At 42.7% G+C, this 14,801-nt stretch overlaps 1 protein-coding gene across 1 annotated transcript; it reads right to left on the reverse strand.

Moving 5' to 3' along the window:
• Positions 1-367: 367 nt before the first annotated feature.
• Positions 368-11,163, reverse strand: LOC139658292 (sortilin). The gene is made up of 21 exons (XM_071536380.1): positions 10,900-11,163; positions 10,191-10,253; positions 9,716-9,792; positions 9,374-9,476; positions 8,521-8,688; positions 8,197-8,270; positions 7,738-7,784; positions 7,339-7,475; positions 6,977-7,060; positions 6,244-6,304; positions 4,574-4,726; positions 4,216-4,313; positions 3,999-4,098; positions 3,658-3,832; positions 2,492-2,685; positions 2,050-2,242; positions 1,674-1,790; positions 1,401-1,545; positions 1,162-1,268; positions 859-976; positions 368-723 (listed from the first exon to the last, which is right to left on the reverse strand). Exons 1-21 carry the CDS (start codon positions 11,161-11,163, stop codon positions 709-711), a joined length of 2,493 nt encoding a protein of 830 aa, XP_071392481.1. The 3' UTR covers positions 368-708.
• Between the last annotated feature and the right edge of the window lie 3,638 nt (positions 11,164-14,801).

The following is a 14,801-nucleotide window of genomic DNA, read 5'->3' on the forward strand; positions in this document are numbered from 1 at the left end:
ATAATAATTGAGTCCACTTTTCCAGATCGGAAAAATTGGGCACTTTTTCCGAGTGACTTATCTTCTTAATATACCATCTTTGTTTGGGTCACGCCCTCTTCCTTCTTTTTCTTCTTCTGTATTCAGGTGGAAACAGACGGAAGAGGTTATGACTGGCGCCACCTGCGGTACAGAAGTTTTTAGCGGCTGCAATACCACTTGACAACTGAACCACCAATCACCAATTTATTGTCTAAAGTTTATTGTGCATTTGAACTGACCATGACATATTCCAAACAGTAAAATACTCCACAGAATGAACACTTAATAATATGCAGTATATTCATTAGGAATGTACATTTTCAGATTTGACATGTTTTTTTTTTTGTCACAGTGAACAGAGGTAAAAAGGCAGTGCAAAAGCGATCAAAACACACTGTGTTCACTGTATTACACAATTAAAATAAAAAAAATACTGTACACATGAAAAACAAAGCAATGAAATGTGGAGTATGCGAAGTATATGAAGCTCAATAAATAGAGAATTTAACATTTTCATGCATTTCATTAAAAAAAACAAAAAAGCAAAAAAAACTCCAAACTTGACAAGTAGGGTGTTCCCATCGAAATATCAGCGGTAAGTCCAATGAAATGCAATTGACAGTCTTTTTCAGTACAGCATCAGAATTGGTCTCAATCTGGAATACTGATCACATCCTCCAGCCTGTTTCATTCAATAAGATCCTGTCAAAAAAAGAAAAGAAAAATATCAGTGTGCATTATGAAAATTTCACAACAGGCAGACAGACATTTAGTGAGCTCAAAACATCAATAACAAAGTGTAAAAAAAAATGATGTGAGTGAGTGAGTGCCTCTTACATCGTCTGAGTCCTGCTGGAAGGCCGTGCCGTTGCTGCTGGTGCCGCTCTCCAGATCGGCCGTCACGCAGTTGTCATCATCCTGGATCCGCAGGTTGGAGAAGCGATACACAGGTGTCCTGCAGGGGGCGGTGCATGGCAATAATTTTCAGTTCATAGACGGTGCATAGGTGTGTGTGTAACTGTGTGTGCCTGAGTTGAGGAGGTCAAACTCCTAATCTTGTCTGCAGAAGAGAGAATCACCCCAAGTGGAAACTGTAGTCCTGTGTGTGTGTGTGTGTGTGTGTGTGTGTGTCTGTCTTACCTGTTTCTATATACCACTCTCCTGACAGTAAGGACAGCGGAACCGATCGCCACCAGGACAATAATTCCCGCTCCAGTACACACCAATATCAACACCATCCTCTCTCGCTGGAAAATACATGCAGCAGCTGTCACAGAGCTATAAACCTCATCACTATGAACATATTGGAAGGTACACAGACACACACACACACACACACACACACACACACACAGAGATAAGAAGACAGTCCCACTGACCGGTGTGTCAAAGTGTGCGCTTGTGGACGACTGGCTGGCAGGCGGACTGAGGCTGGGCTTCACACCACAGGGTCTGATGACTGTCTCCACTCTAGGCTGAGGAGTGAAGCCTCCCTCACACCGATCACTGGGGACCTTACGGTACCTGCACACAGAGTACACAGTGAGCCGTGTGTGTGTGTGTGTGTGTGTGTGTGTGTGTGTGTGTGTGTGTGAGAGAGAGAGAGAGAGAGAGAGAGAGAGAGAGAGAGAGAGAGAGAGAGAGACCATTACCCCGATGTCAGAAGCTCCTCCTCTTCTCCATTTAGACAGACCTCCAGGGTTTGATCTGCAGTGTTGGGTTGTCTCACACACTCTGAGCTGTTCTCATGGCGATAGTAACCATAGTCACTGTTGAGAAGGGCAGTAAGTATTGTGACTAGGGGACATTAGCTGCTGGAGCCAAAATGGTTTTCCACACAAACTTATATGTTCTCATGAAACTGGTTTTCAGAGACCAAGTTTCTCAAAAGGGAAAGACTTAATTTTTCATGTGGGTCCCTGACTGGTAAAGTTGAAGAACAGCTTATTTATCATTTTCCTCAGATTGCTGCATGTGACTGACTGATACATGTGACATATCCACTTGCCAGTAAACAAATGGCCTTACCATAAGTAGTCTTCTCTGGTGCAGAGGCAGGGGCTTTGCTTCCTGCTCACCACATAGTCCCGCCCATTCCTGCAGATGGACAGCTTCTTCAGCCTCCTGAACGTCTCCTTGTAACCCAGGACACAGCCATCGGTCTCCGGGTCCCCGTCCCCTGTGGAATGAGCCAGCCACTCTTCATAGTCCTGGTCGTCACCTGGCGAATCAGATGTGGACCAAAAAGAAAATGATGTCATTGTGCTCAGTCAATCTTCCCAGAATAAGTAAAGAAAAAAAAGGTTCAGTGCCATGTCTCAATCAATACGCCACTTCAAGTGTGAGTTTTGTCATGCAACTGTCTAACTGTCGGTAACAGAGGCTGTTATGAGGCTGACATGCTGACAGTGATCTCCAGAGAAACACTGGATACCGCAGTGTGAGCTAGCACTGCAGCGTCTAGACTCACACTCTCTGGTGAGCAGGCTCTGGAAGTCGATGGTGACGGCCACCCACATGGGCTGCCCGTCGTCTTCGGGCCGGTAGCCCCACACGCTGATGTTCATGGCCTTGGTCCCCGGCTCAGACGCCAGGCCGGCGAAGAAGAAGGGCTGCTCGGTGAAGTTATACGCCTTCCAGCACTGGCCTTCATCTGTGGAGAACCTGGAGACGAGGAAGAGTATGCGTCTTAACTGCTTTTGCAGAGGGGAAATACTGTGTGCAGACATGTACTGTCTGTCTACTATGCACTTTGTAAGTTTCTTAAGAAAAGTGCAACAAATACAGTTATTGTTATTAGTAGTAGTACTAGTAGTAGGGCCACTAGTAATAGCAGTAGTTCTAGAAATAGCAGTGCCAGTAGAAAATAATAGTAGTAGCAGTAGTAGTAGTAGTAGCAGTATTAGTAGTAGTAGCAGTATTAGTAGTAATAGTAGTAGTAGAACTAGCAGTGGTAGTAACAGTAGTAGTTTTAGAACTAGGAGTGGGCCGAGTTAGCTGTTATAGCAGCAGTAGTAGTGTATTAGTAGTAGTAGTTGTAGAAATAGTAGTAGTAGAAGTTGTAGTAGCAGTAGTAGTAGTAGTAGTAGTAGCAGTGGTGGTGGTAATGGTAGTAGTAATAGTAGGCCTAATTATGGTAGTAGCGGTAGTAGTAGTAGTACTAGCAGTAGTATTAGAGGTAGTAGTATTAGTAGTAGTAGGCTAATAGTCATAGCACTAGTAGTAGCAGTAATAGTGGTAGTATAGCTTCATGGTGTTCTTATCACTGGTTGTGTAATGTGCAATATGCGTAATGTGTAATATGTGTAATTTGTGGTTGTGATTTGCTACAGTATGTGTTGCTTTGTTATATGTTGTTGTTTTTTACTATTACTACTATGGAGGCAGTTATATGTGTGCAGCATTTGAGTCCAAGACAAATTTCCCCACGGGGATAATAAAGTATACTGTATTGTATTGCATTGTATTGTATTGTATTGTATAGTAGTAGTAGTAGTGACAGTGACAATAGTATTATTCAAAGCAATACATATCCAAAGAAACTACCAGTATAATGATGAAGTAGATATTGCCCCTTTGCCTACTAATACTTTAGTTTCAATGCATATGCTTGAAGTAAACAAGTGTGCTCAGTACTTGATAGTCTTGACTTGTCCTTCATGCTGGGCCTCCACAGCTACAATGAGACCTCCAGAGTCCAGTATGCTGTAGTGGTGCGGACCCCGCAGAGTCCCCCTCCAGTTATAACCCCCATCTGCTGAAACAAACACATCTGGGTGCTGCGACGACGACAGAGAGTCACCCACGCCACCTAGAGGAGAGGAGAGGAGAGGAGAGGAGAGGAGAGGAGAGGAGAGGAGAGGAAGATAGCATGTTTAAAATGGTAAATGGGTAATGTATGTTAAATTTTGACTTTATGTTTCAGCATTACGAAAAGTACTGTGCTAAAAAAAAATTGTAAGTGGCAGTTTAGTTACCATGGGCGATGACCAGGCCGATGGCGGTGGGCTCGGAGAGAGCCAGCATGGGAATGATGCGGTTGTAGCGACTGTGTTCTCCGTGAATGTGGAGGTTACACTGGATGAAACACACACACAAATAACATGTCAGTCAGCAACAATTAACCTGAAGAATATCATGCCCATATGTGTGTATATGCATATATGAATAGGGATTAGTTATGGTATCACACACGTTTGTGACTTTCTCTCCACATTCCACATTCTCAGGCTTGTTCAGTAATCTCCACTCCCCTCCTCTGTCAAAGGAGATGACAGATCTTATACGGCCATCTGCAATAAAACACAGAATATTAAGGGCATAATGCAAAATTCTATCAAATTAAATTGGTGACTGAATGGCTGGATGGCAGAAATTAGTGAAATGTAAGGAAGGTAGTTAAACAATGCCTAGATTAATAGATGGATTTATGGATGGATGAATGGATGGATAGACACACACTCCTCCACTAGTGAGGCTAGGTACATATATATATATACTGTATGTATGTACAGATATATGGATGGATAGATGTATATATGGAAACCCGTACCCTCCTCTAGTTTATTAGTGAGGTAGGCTCCTCTCAGTGAAGTGATGTTGGTAAAATCACTCTTCCTCTGCCCACCAAACAGGTGGCGCTCCAGTGACTTGGAGTACAGGATCCCACGGTCGTCTGATGTGTACATGGTCCCAAAGAAGGTGTCTGTTGTACAATAGAAGGCAATAGAAAATAACAGAGGAGACGGAATTAGGCCAAAGGGAGAATTTTAGTCTGTAATTGAACACTTTATAACTCTTGCCATGTCAAGGGTCAAGGGTCAAATTTGGCCAGTAACTCACTATGGGTGGTGACATACAATGATATGAAAATACAATGGGAAATAAAAAAAAATAGATCCAATTAAAAAGCTCTACGCTCATATGGTTTTTGGTTATTGGTTTTCTCTTTGGTTTTACTGAAGAGGATGAACATGATGGCAGTGATTTTTCCATCAGCCATTCACTCTTTCCACCATCCACTATTGCCAGAAAGTCTGAAAGCTTTAGCTCTGTTTGCATTGGAAGAACAGCGTGAAATCTGACCTAGTGGCACACAGTGTAAAATGCAGTGTTTCCAATCTTCTCACTGATGGTCTTGTTTGTTTATGGTATTTATACACCAAAATGAATGTGGTAATGATTTATTGACTTGAAAACGCTACACATAGCACCTTTAAAGGTGATCAGGGTTGTTTAACACACACATACACACACACATATACTGCACATGGGAACAGGTGATTCCACGCTGACACAATCCTTTATTCATCTGCATGATAGAGGCAAGTCATCATCAATCATATGTTAACTGTGTGAAGCTCACACACGTGTCAGCTCAGCCATGGACGAAGAGCTTAGCTAAGGAAGGCGATGGACACGATAAGTATAAGGGCTGTGTGTGTACATTGTGTGTGTGTGTGTGTGTGTGTGCGTGTGTGTGCTGCACCCTGATCCCAAGATATGTGTGTCAGCTTTTGCAGTGTAACCTAAGTCTACCTCCCTCCAGCCTGCAAAAGATAAAAATCCCTCTCCCCTATTTATCTCAGCAGCAGCACAAAAGTCCCAACACCCTACCCACAGAGGACTAACTGGAGCGGCCTGACACAAGACAAACACATGCGAGAGGAAACAGAAATGGACGCGAACATTAAAAACAGAAAGAGGGAATGAGAGAGAGAGAGACTGGGAAGAGAGAAAGAGAAAAAGAGAGAGAGAAAGAGAGAGAGGAACAAAGACAGAGCGACTGGACTTAAATGCACAAACAGGCGCAGGCCAAACACACACTATGAGTATGATGGAATGATTTGTCAGCAACACTAAGAACTTGTGAAACCAGTCCGGCCAATACAGTTGAGCTTTTCCATTACAACAAAAAGGGGCTGAGAGAGCTATAAAGTGTGTCAACTGTGTCCACAACATGCGGATATGTGTGAATATGTGTCAAGCGTGTTTTTAAAACGGCTTTCATGAGGCGCGAGAGAGAGAAAGAGAAAGAGAGAAAAAGAGAAAGAGAGAGAAAGAGAGCTTGAGAACATGAGTGTACACGTCTGTTTTTAGGTTCTGAATGGAAAATGTGGACAAAAGGAGTGGGATTAACTGTGCGTATGTGTGTGTGCGTGTCCCTTTGTGTGTGTGTGTTTGTGTGTGTATGTGTGGTGCACAGTACAGAATCTGTGTTACCTCCCGGATTGTCCACATGCATGAAGATCATATCCTCATCTCCGTCCAGGACAGAGTAGAACTGCAGACACACACACACACACACACACACACACACAGAGGGGGAGAGAGAGAGAGAGACACACACACATGCGGGTGAGAAAATGTGGAATTATGGCATAAGACCTTGTGACAACCGGCTTCTTTGCCATAAGCCTTGTCTAATCGTCGTGAGAGAGAATGTGTGTTTCTGTGTTGTCAGCAAGATGGTGTGTGTGTGTTGTGTGTGTGTGTGTGTGTGTGTGTGTGCGTTTGGCAAGACCAGATGTGTGTTCAGTTGGTTTTTAAAAAACAAAATGTTGCAAAACGGTCCGCTCCAACCCCCCAACCACATCTGAATGCATGTGTGTGTGTCTGTGTTTGCATATGTTTGTGTGTGTGTATATGTCTGTGTGTGTGTACCCCAACTACTGCAGGAAAGTTTGAAACTTACCATACCCTACGTCTGAAAGTGTGAATTCACCATGTGACGAAAGAGATAATTAACAGAGGGTAACGTCTGAAAGTTTCGTTCTGATTTTCGGTGTAAGAGACTTTAAGGACTTGTATCTTAAGAGGAGAGTGAGGCAAGTTTAAAATGATATGGGACCTTCGAATTAGTAAAATGGAGCAGTCTGCAAAGTTTAATAATGGTGAACCACTTTTTTTGTGATGTGGTTTTGTGTGTGTGACAGTTTCTCAGTGTCTCTCTCACCTGTTCAGTGGAGGCAGAGGGCAGCTGTGCTCGATTGAAGTTGTTTCCTTGGTCTGATGATACATAGATGACACGAGGAGATCTCTGGAGGCAGAAATAATACTCTTAACATCATTGCATAATTATTGTTTAGTATGTAGTTAATACGTTTATATTTATTAGCAGTTACTTGTGGCAATGTGTACATAAGTATGCAACAGAATGAGCAATTGTCTTCTCAGTCCTTACAATTCCATTATTTGTGTATTGGTGTCACATCGGGTAGTTTCACATCAAAATATTACAGGTGCAATTTTGTCTAAAAAGGACATGCTCAGATACACTGATACATGTATGTGTGTGTGTGTGTCCATGCATCTCACCATTTCCTCCATTACAGAGGTGAAGAGAAAGCCCCCTATGTAGCCAAAAGAGAAGATGTTCTCAGCGATCGTGGTGAAGGTCTTCCCCAGATCCTCCGTCCTCTTCAGCAGCAGCTCTCCCCTCCTGTCTGCCTCCACTGCAGTGACAAGAAACAAGACTTGGTGACAAGAGTATTACAGTACGCACCGGGATTGTCTGAACCTGTCTAGGATGACGAGAAAGTGAGAATGCGCTAATATGACACTCAAGATAAATGCGTGTTGTGGGGTGCGCTCTCATGAAAAAGGAACAAATCTGCATACAAATACCCATAATTTAAGGATATACAGGAGTGACAGGTGTCAACTTTTTAACCCTCTTTGGTACGTTGAAAGTGTGCATCTCATGCAGCTTCTCACCTGTTCCTATGGGACTGTAGCTGAAGAACAGAGTAACACCAGCCCCCCTGATGGAAAGAGGAAGGAGACAAAAACATTTCACAAACACACCACAACTATGTCCACACAGACAAACTGAGTTTGAGGTCTGTCTCGTAGATGACATTTATTGTGTCTTCCAAAACTCTGTAGATAACAGCATAATACTGTATTGAATCATATCATATTCATTCATTCATTCAAAGCAATTTGCCAAACATTCAAGGAAAATGTCCTACATATTGATGCTGAGAAGACAGTGTGTGTCATGGTGTGTTTCTAATTTCTGCAATAGCACTGGCGCAGCTATTACATTAGTGTATGGCTCATCAAACATGTGCTTTCCTTCAGACACACTGTGCTTGTGTGTGTGTGTGTGTGTGTGTGTGTGTGTGTGTGTGGGTGTGTGGGTGTGTGTCTCTGCTTCCTGTTTATTCTCACCACATGAAAGAATGTGCTCCATCGTGAACTTTTGTCCACTTGGCGCCAAAGTCCAGAGAGAGCCAGAGACCGGCCTGCAAGGCAAAAAGCCACAGAGGAATGTTTACCCTTTAACTTTAAGGTGTGTGCTTGGTGTGTGTGTGGGCGTGTATGTGTGTGTGTGTGTATGTGTGTGTGTTTGTGTGTGCCACCTGCAAGCCCAGAATATAACACAGAGCAACATCGAGACACCTTCAAAATTGGAATAAAGAAAGAGAGAAGGAGAAACAGGCAGAGAAAGAGAAACTAAAAGGCAGAAGGCGAGCGGTCAGCGGCGTGACTCACATCGATGCTGATGACCACGAGGTAGTCGGGGTTGAGGAAGTGGAATGTGATTGGCTGAGCCAGGTGGAAGGGCAGCTGGACGGAATTAAAGGTCACACCGGCATCCGTGGAGGTGAAGATGACTCCGCCCGGGTTGTCCACCACCGGTGTGTCGGCTGTCAGTATCACCTGTCAATCGAAACGATCAGAATTGAGATGGGCGAGTGGGAGATAAAAAATATTGAAATCGCAAAGTTGACTATTGCAAGAGGATCGCCATTTTTTATCTGGGAGAAGGTGTTTGAGGCTTTATTAATAAGGTATTCTGGATTTTAAATCAACCTGCATGAGAAAATCTTTCATTACACAAACACACATATGCATACATTTTATAAACACTCCAAAATAAATGATGAGGAAAATGCTGTATCCACAAGTATTGCAACTCATATCATAATCACAATAATCAATATCATGCTGCCATTCTGGTCATGCACATTTGAAGGCTGGCATCCTGCTTCAAAATGGAAAATACTAACTTGGAATTTCGACTCTGCTTAACTTTAATGGTTGTTTCATGTTGCTGTTACTTGTGAGTCTGTGTGTGTTTTATGTTTTTTGAGCTTGTCAACCGCAGCAGAGTGAGGAAAAGACAGTGGTTTGACAGCGAAGACGTGGCATAAAGAGATTGGACGGCCTGGAGATGTGCAACATGTCTTCACACTTGGTTTGTGAGGAAACATCACACACTCCTCCCCACGTGCATGGGAAGGCCACAACACCGTTCCCCAGCCCAAACTCAATTGCTAGCAGTGTGCACGCATACACACACACACACACACGGACTGGGGGAGCGCAGCTACTGATAACTCACATGCAGAGAGTTCCCAGGTCCACCGGTGACTCCAAACTCCTTCCTTATGAAGGTGTTGTTGATGCGGTAGGAGATGTCATGGAAGGACTTGCCATAGTCCGTACTGATGAGAGAGGACATAAAGTCTGACCAGTTACATCCAAATAGACACACACACACACACACACACACACACACACTCTCTCTCATACACATTCCCATAACCCGTGTTCACTCTCGTGGATAAAAACTCACACAGCTATTTAGCCAAATCAAGCTCTGAGTGTATCAGTTCTACAGAGGGTGGGATTGATATACTGCTTATGTTTTATATCAGATGTTTTATATCAGATGCTAACTCACCTCCGGTAAAGTCGTGAGGAGCCTCCTTCTAGGAAAGAATCAATTGGAGCGCTGATTGTTGACAACACCAGGATTACCTAGGTAATGCAGTAATATGGTTAAACCTTCACCATCACCCTGTGGTGCCTGAATTCAGTTATGGTGGAGTGTAATTTGGATTGAGGAACTCATCTAAATTCATCAGCAGTTGCCTCTCTCTCTCTCTCTCTCTCAGAGATTTAATGTAGTGAGGTCAGATATGTTATGTTGTAATGTATTAGAGGTTTAAATGTTGTGAATATAAGATGCCACAAAATGGAAGTTCATATAGTGAACTACTTGTCCTTAAATAGGCCAATAATGGTACATTAATATATATTTTCAGAGTCAGTGTATGAGTGTGTCTCCAAGTAAACAAGCCGTGTCGTGTTTATGATGATGACAAGGATAATGATGATGATGATGATGATGATGAGGGTAGCACTAGCATACTCACCCCTGTTCCATCGCCCACCCATGTCAGAGTAAAACTGGAGCCATCATCACCATTAAACCCTGTCTAGAGAGAGAGAGAGAGAGAGAGAGAGAGAGAGAGAGAGAGAGAGAGAGAGAGAGAGAGAGAGAGAGACTCACACATATGACCACATCACCTCTCAGGTTTAGAGGAATAAAGCACCAGTATTAAACTGTCCATATCGGCTGATGAATAAGAAACTTAATTATCATCAGATAACATTCTTTATTAAATTAAGTTTACTGGCCTATAAAAATAATCAAGAACTTTCACTTTGGTTGATCACCACAGCGGTTATTTGTCCATTATTTTGCAAAAATGTCCATCTTAACAAGTCATCTAGTCTCATATTGATCATGCTGATAATCCTATTTTTCTATTTGGTGAAATAATTTCATTTGTTTCCAATGCAGTTAATCGTGTTTCAGACTTTTTGCTAGAAATAAGTGACAATATCTTGAAACAAGGCAGTAGCCTATAAGGCAGATCATGACACTAGTATCAAGAAAAAGGACACTTGAAGTTCATTTGTGTTGGGAAATCAATGTGAAATCATCTCAACACCTTTGGCAGAAAAAAAATAAGATTTTAACATTCAACAACAAATTAAATGACTTGCTAAGATGGATATTGTTTTGAAGTGCACGCACCAAACCTTTCCACGCCCAGACATAATTGAACCCCATCTCACCTCGTGCGTATTGTCATCCAGAACCTTGTGCTCGGCCGAGGTCAGGGGGATCCGGCAGGAGGTGAAGGGAGGACCGTGAGAAGAATCCCTGGAGCTGCTAGAGCTGCTGCTGTCCCTCCTGGGGCGTGTGCGCACTTGGCGCTGGCTCTCATCCTGCTGAGTCCGGTGGAAAGTCACCGTCCTCCGGAGGCTTCTGCCATCCTGAGCCCCGGCGCCCAGAAAAAGGACGCACGCCCCGCCGAGGACCATAAGTCTCCAGATCATGTCCGGTGCGATAACAGTGAGGGGGGCCCCAAAAAAATACGAGTACCAGTGACCGTGATGCCTATACCGTTCCTGACACAGAGTAGCCTACAGCTGGTGTCTCGCTCTAAAGGCAGTGGGGGGTGGGACGTGCCTGGACGGGTCATTAACATAAAAAGTGCTGTGTGAAGCGGTGTGTCTCCCGCTAACAGGTGTTTCTGCCCGCATCCAGGTGACCTGAGCTGATGGCAGATTTGCATTTCAAGTCTGTGCACTTCATGGCTATTTGCTATCAAAGCCGCCAATGGCAGTAAAGACGATTTAACGCGCTGGGAGTGTGACCGTTTTAACAAAGTTTATTCTCTAAGTAGGCTACTTAATTTATGCTGCGTTCATGTGCTGTCAAAAAAGTTGGAATTACGAGATGTCCGTACATGAAGAGGCACAGTCGTAAATATGACCTAGAAAGTGGGAGTTTTCTGTAATCTACCCGACTTGCCGACATGTGAGGTTTGGGGTCGGAGAGCATAAACCAGGTCAACAACGGATAGTAAATGTGATATTGTTGTTGTTTGGCATGCTGTGTGAATAATAAATGTTGTATGAGTCTAAAAAACAATTTAACAAGGTTCATTCCGTTATTGTTAGTGACCAATAAATGAGCAATAAGTTGTTTTTAGGAGTTTGCGAGGAGGCTTGAATGTAGCAATATTAGAGGCTGCTTAGTAGTAATTCTAGTGGATTTGATTTGTAGTGCGCATATCTGAACGGAAGAGGACGCCGTTTGCTCATTTGGCAGCCTACAATAGTTGCAGCTGGGTGACATGCCCAGACTCTGAGGTGCAATAATCTGAAACAGAGCAATTTCCCAGAAAAGAATGGCATCCGGTGGTAGAGAGTTTTGTGAAGAGCCTATCAAAGTCTATCAAAATGAGGCTGAAACTAAATAAACGGATTGGAGACACTTTCAAATCTAGTATAGAGGTTTTGGTACAGCTGCTGACAATTGGCTCAGGCAATTTTGAAATGGAGGCTATTTGGGAGGCATTTCTCGAAGACAAACACCAAATTTCTGAAGGGGTTTTCCATTTTCATGGCATTTGGAAAGTCTCAATTTGCAGTCTTTGGAAACAATTGCCCTCATGGTACAAGTACCTTCGTATTGTTTATTTGACAGGCTTGGTGTGAAACAGTTAAATAGCCTAAGTAGCCTTGTTACACTATAAAAGAGCACCCACTTGAAATATGAAGATAAGGATAAGGATAAGGATGTTTATTGACATTCCAGAACATGTACATGAAAGGGAACGAAATGAGGTACTCAGGTCCCGGTTCAGGTAATAGCAATAATAAAATCAAGAAGAAAGACACAATAAAAACACCATTATAAAAATAAGTAAATAAATATAGCCTATAAATATAAATATAAAGTGAGCAAAGTGTGAGGATAGGAAACAAAGGTGCCAAGTGGGCCCAAATTGCAACATGCCCTGATATGAAACAATAGTAATAATAGCAGCAAATTGTTCAGTGAGAAGCAGCAATTGTTCATTGTGATTTGCAGGATTTTCAGTCTTAAAGTGCAGAATTTCTCGGTCTCAAATTGCAGCAATGCCCTGATATGGAGTAATAGTAATAATAGCAGCAATTATTCAGATCGGTGTGATGCAGAAATAGTAATAATAGCAGCAATTATTCAGTGTGATGCAGCAGTTATTCAGTGTGATGCATTTATCAATCTCACAGCATCAGGGGAGAAGCTGTTCCTCAGCCTGGTGGTTCTGGCCTTGATGTTGCGTAACCTCCTACCTGCACCTACTACCTTTTTCCTGCACCTGCTGTTGTAAATATCACTGATGGTGGGTCTTAAGCACCCGCTGCAGTGCCCGTCTGTCTGCAGCAGAGCAGTTGCCGTACCACACGGTGATGCAGGAAAGTGAGGATGCTCTCCACCACACACCTGTAGAAGGAAATGAGGACTGAGGTGCCAAGAGGAGGTGAGGAGCACCCTTCAGCACCCATCATAGGCCTGCATCCACTGCCCCAAATTGGTACCCTGGGGTAAGTTTATCCTTCAAGGTTGCACTTATAAAATATATGTGACAGTGTCCATTTAGGGAATTCCCTATGATGAAAACAGACACACAACATCCCCAAAAATGGCTGTAACCTTTGAACCTATAAGTAATTTTCATTCAGACTGGTCCTTTACATCCCATTGGAATATATCTCAGCAAGAAAAGGCAAATCATCCTATTCATTTTGTCGAAACAATTATTTTCAGCAGTGATTGGGACCCTTCAAGAAGTCTTTGATGTTTGAAATATGTTTTTAATCACTTTTACACGATTTAATAAAAAAATCACTGATAACATATAACAAAAAATACTGAACAAAATGGTAAAAATCTGTACAGAACAGCGTGTTAAGATTTTACATGCATTTTACATTCCAGTGATGAAAAGTTGTCTACAGTAAAGTTGACCCCAACCCCTTCACCACCATCCCACACACTCCCTGTACACCCCCCACTTGACTAGTGCAATGCATTGAATTCCATAGGAAATATATGGGAACAAACACAATAAAAAAACAACAACATCCTTAATGAATTCCTGGAATAATCCATGATGGAAAAATTACTTAGAAAAGAGAATGCATTTTAGGTCTAAAGTGTATACTACTGAGTCAGTGCCAGGAGTGAAACCACAAGCCTTCCAGTGCTGCGGTGTCTTACGTAACAGAAGGCTACAGTGTACAAAGCTTCAAATTAAAAAGAGAAAAAGGCACATGATCGGCCTTAATTCATTTTATTAAACTAAATATGCATATTGAAAACCCAAAAGACCCAAAGCATTCTCTTCCTTAGTGCAAATAAGTGGTCAGTAACGCTCAAATCATGGTTGACTTCAGATTTGTAGTCATCATTTGTGCAAACTAGCTGCTACAGTATTAGACAGCCCAGACTAGAGACTGCATAAACATAAAGTAAACAAACTGTACAGTGTTTTGCTTGTGGAATATGCACAACATGTTCAACACATTGGCCATTACAGTGACCTAGATGTTCAACAATAGGACCAGCACAACCAGTACAGACACAGCACCTACAATGATCAAGAGGTCTGGAATGTCTTTTGATTCACTGCCACAGTAGCAGTCAACTGTGCTTTGCCCAGGCAAAATGTCCATCCAGCACGTTAAATATTCGTCTGACTTGTCCCTCGACATGTCCACACGTCTCCCTCATGAGCCAATGCGCTTAGTCATAGTTGATCTTCTGTGCTGGCTGCCGGAGGAGAGCTGCCGCTGAGTGTGGCGGCCCAGATCTGTTGTGTAGTGCTCCTCTTGGACGTACATCAGACCGCCAAAGGAGTCCACTATTCCAAAAATGACCGCAAAGACAGTCATCGCTGTTCCAATGAAATACATCTTCAGAATGGCTGACACCATGGCTCCAGGAGATGAGAGCAAGCTGTGTCCTGTAGGGGGAAAACAACATGGCCAGTTTCAGAAGGGGATAGTAACAAATTAGCTTCACACAGCAAGGTTAATTATATTTTAATTGATTATTTTCGATTTTAGGGAATGTTATAGGCACGTTTTTAACTCCAATACATGTTTGTATAATTTTAAACTTATCAAGCCTATGACATTAC

This window comes from Centroberyx affinis, unplaced genomic scaffold (assembly GCF_046629955.1).
Source record: "Centroberyx affinis isolate AG114_WGS23_722 - 3 ecotype Tasmania unplaced genomic scaffold, CSIRO-AGI_Caff_v1 ptg002867l_1, whole genome shotgun sequence".
Lineage (NCBI taxonomy): Eukaryota > Metazoa > Chordata > Actinopteri > Beryciformes > Berycidae > Centroberyx > Centroberyx affinis.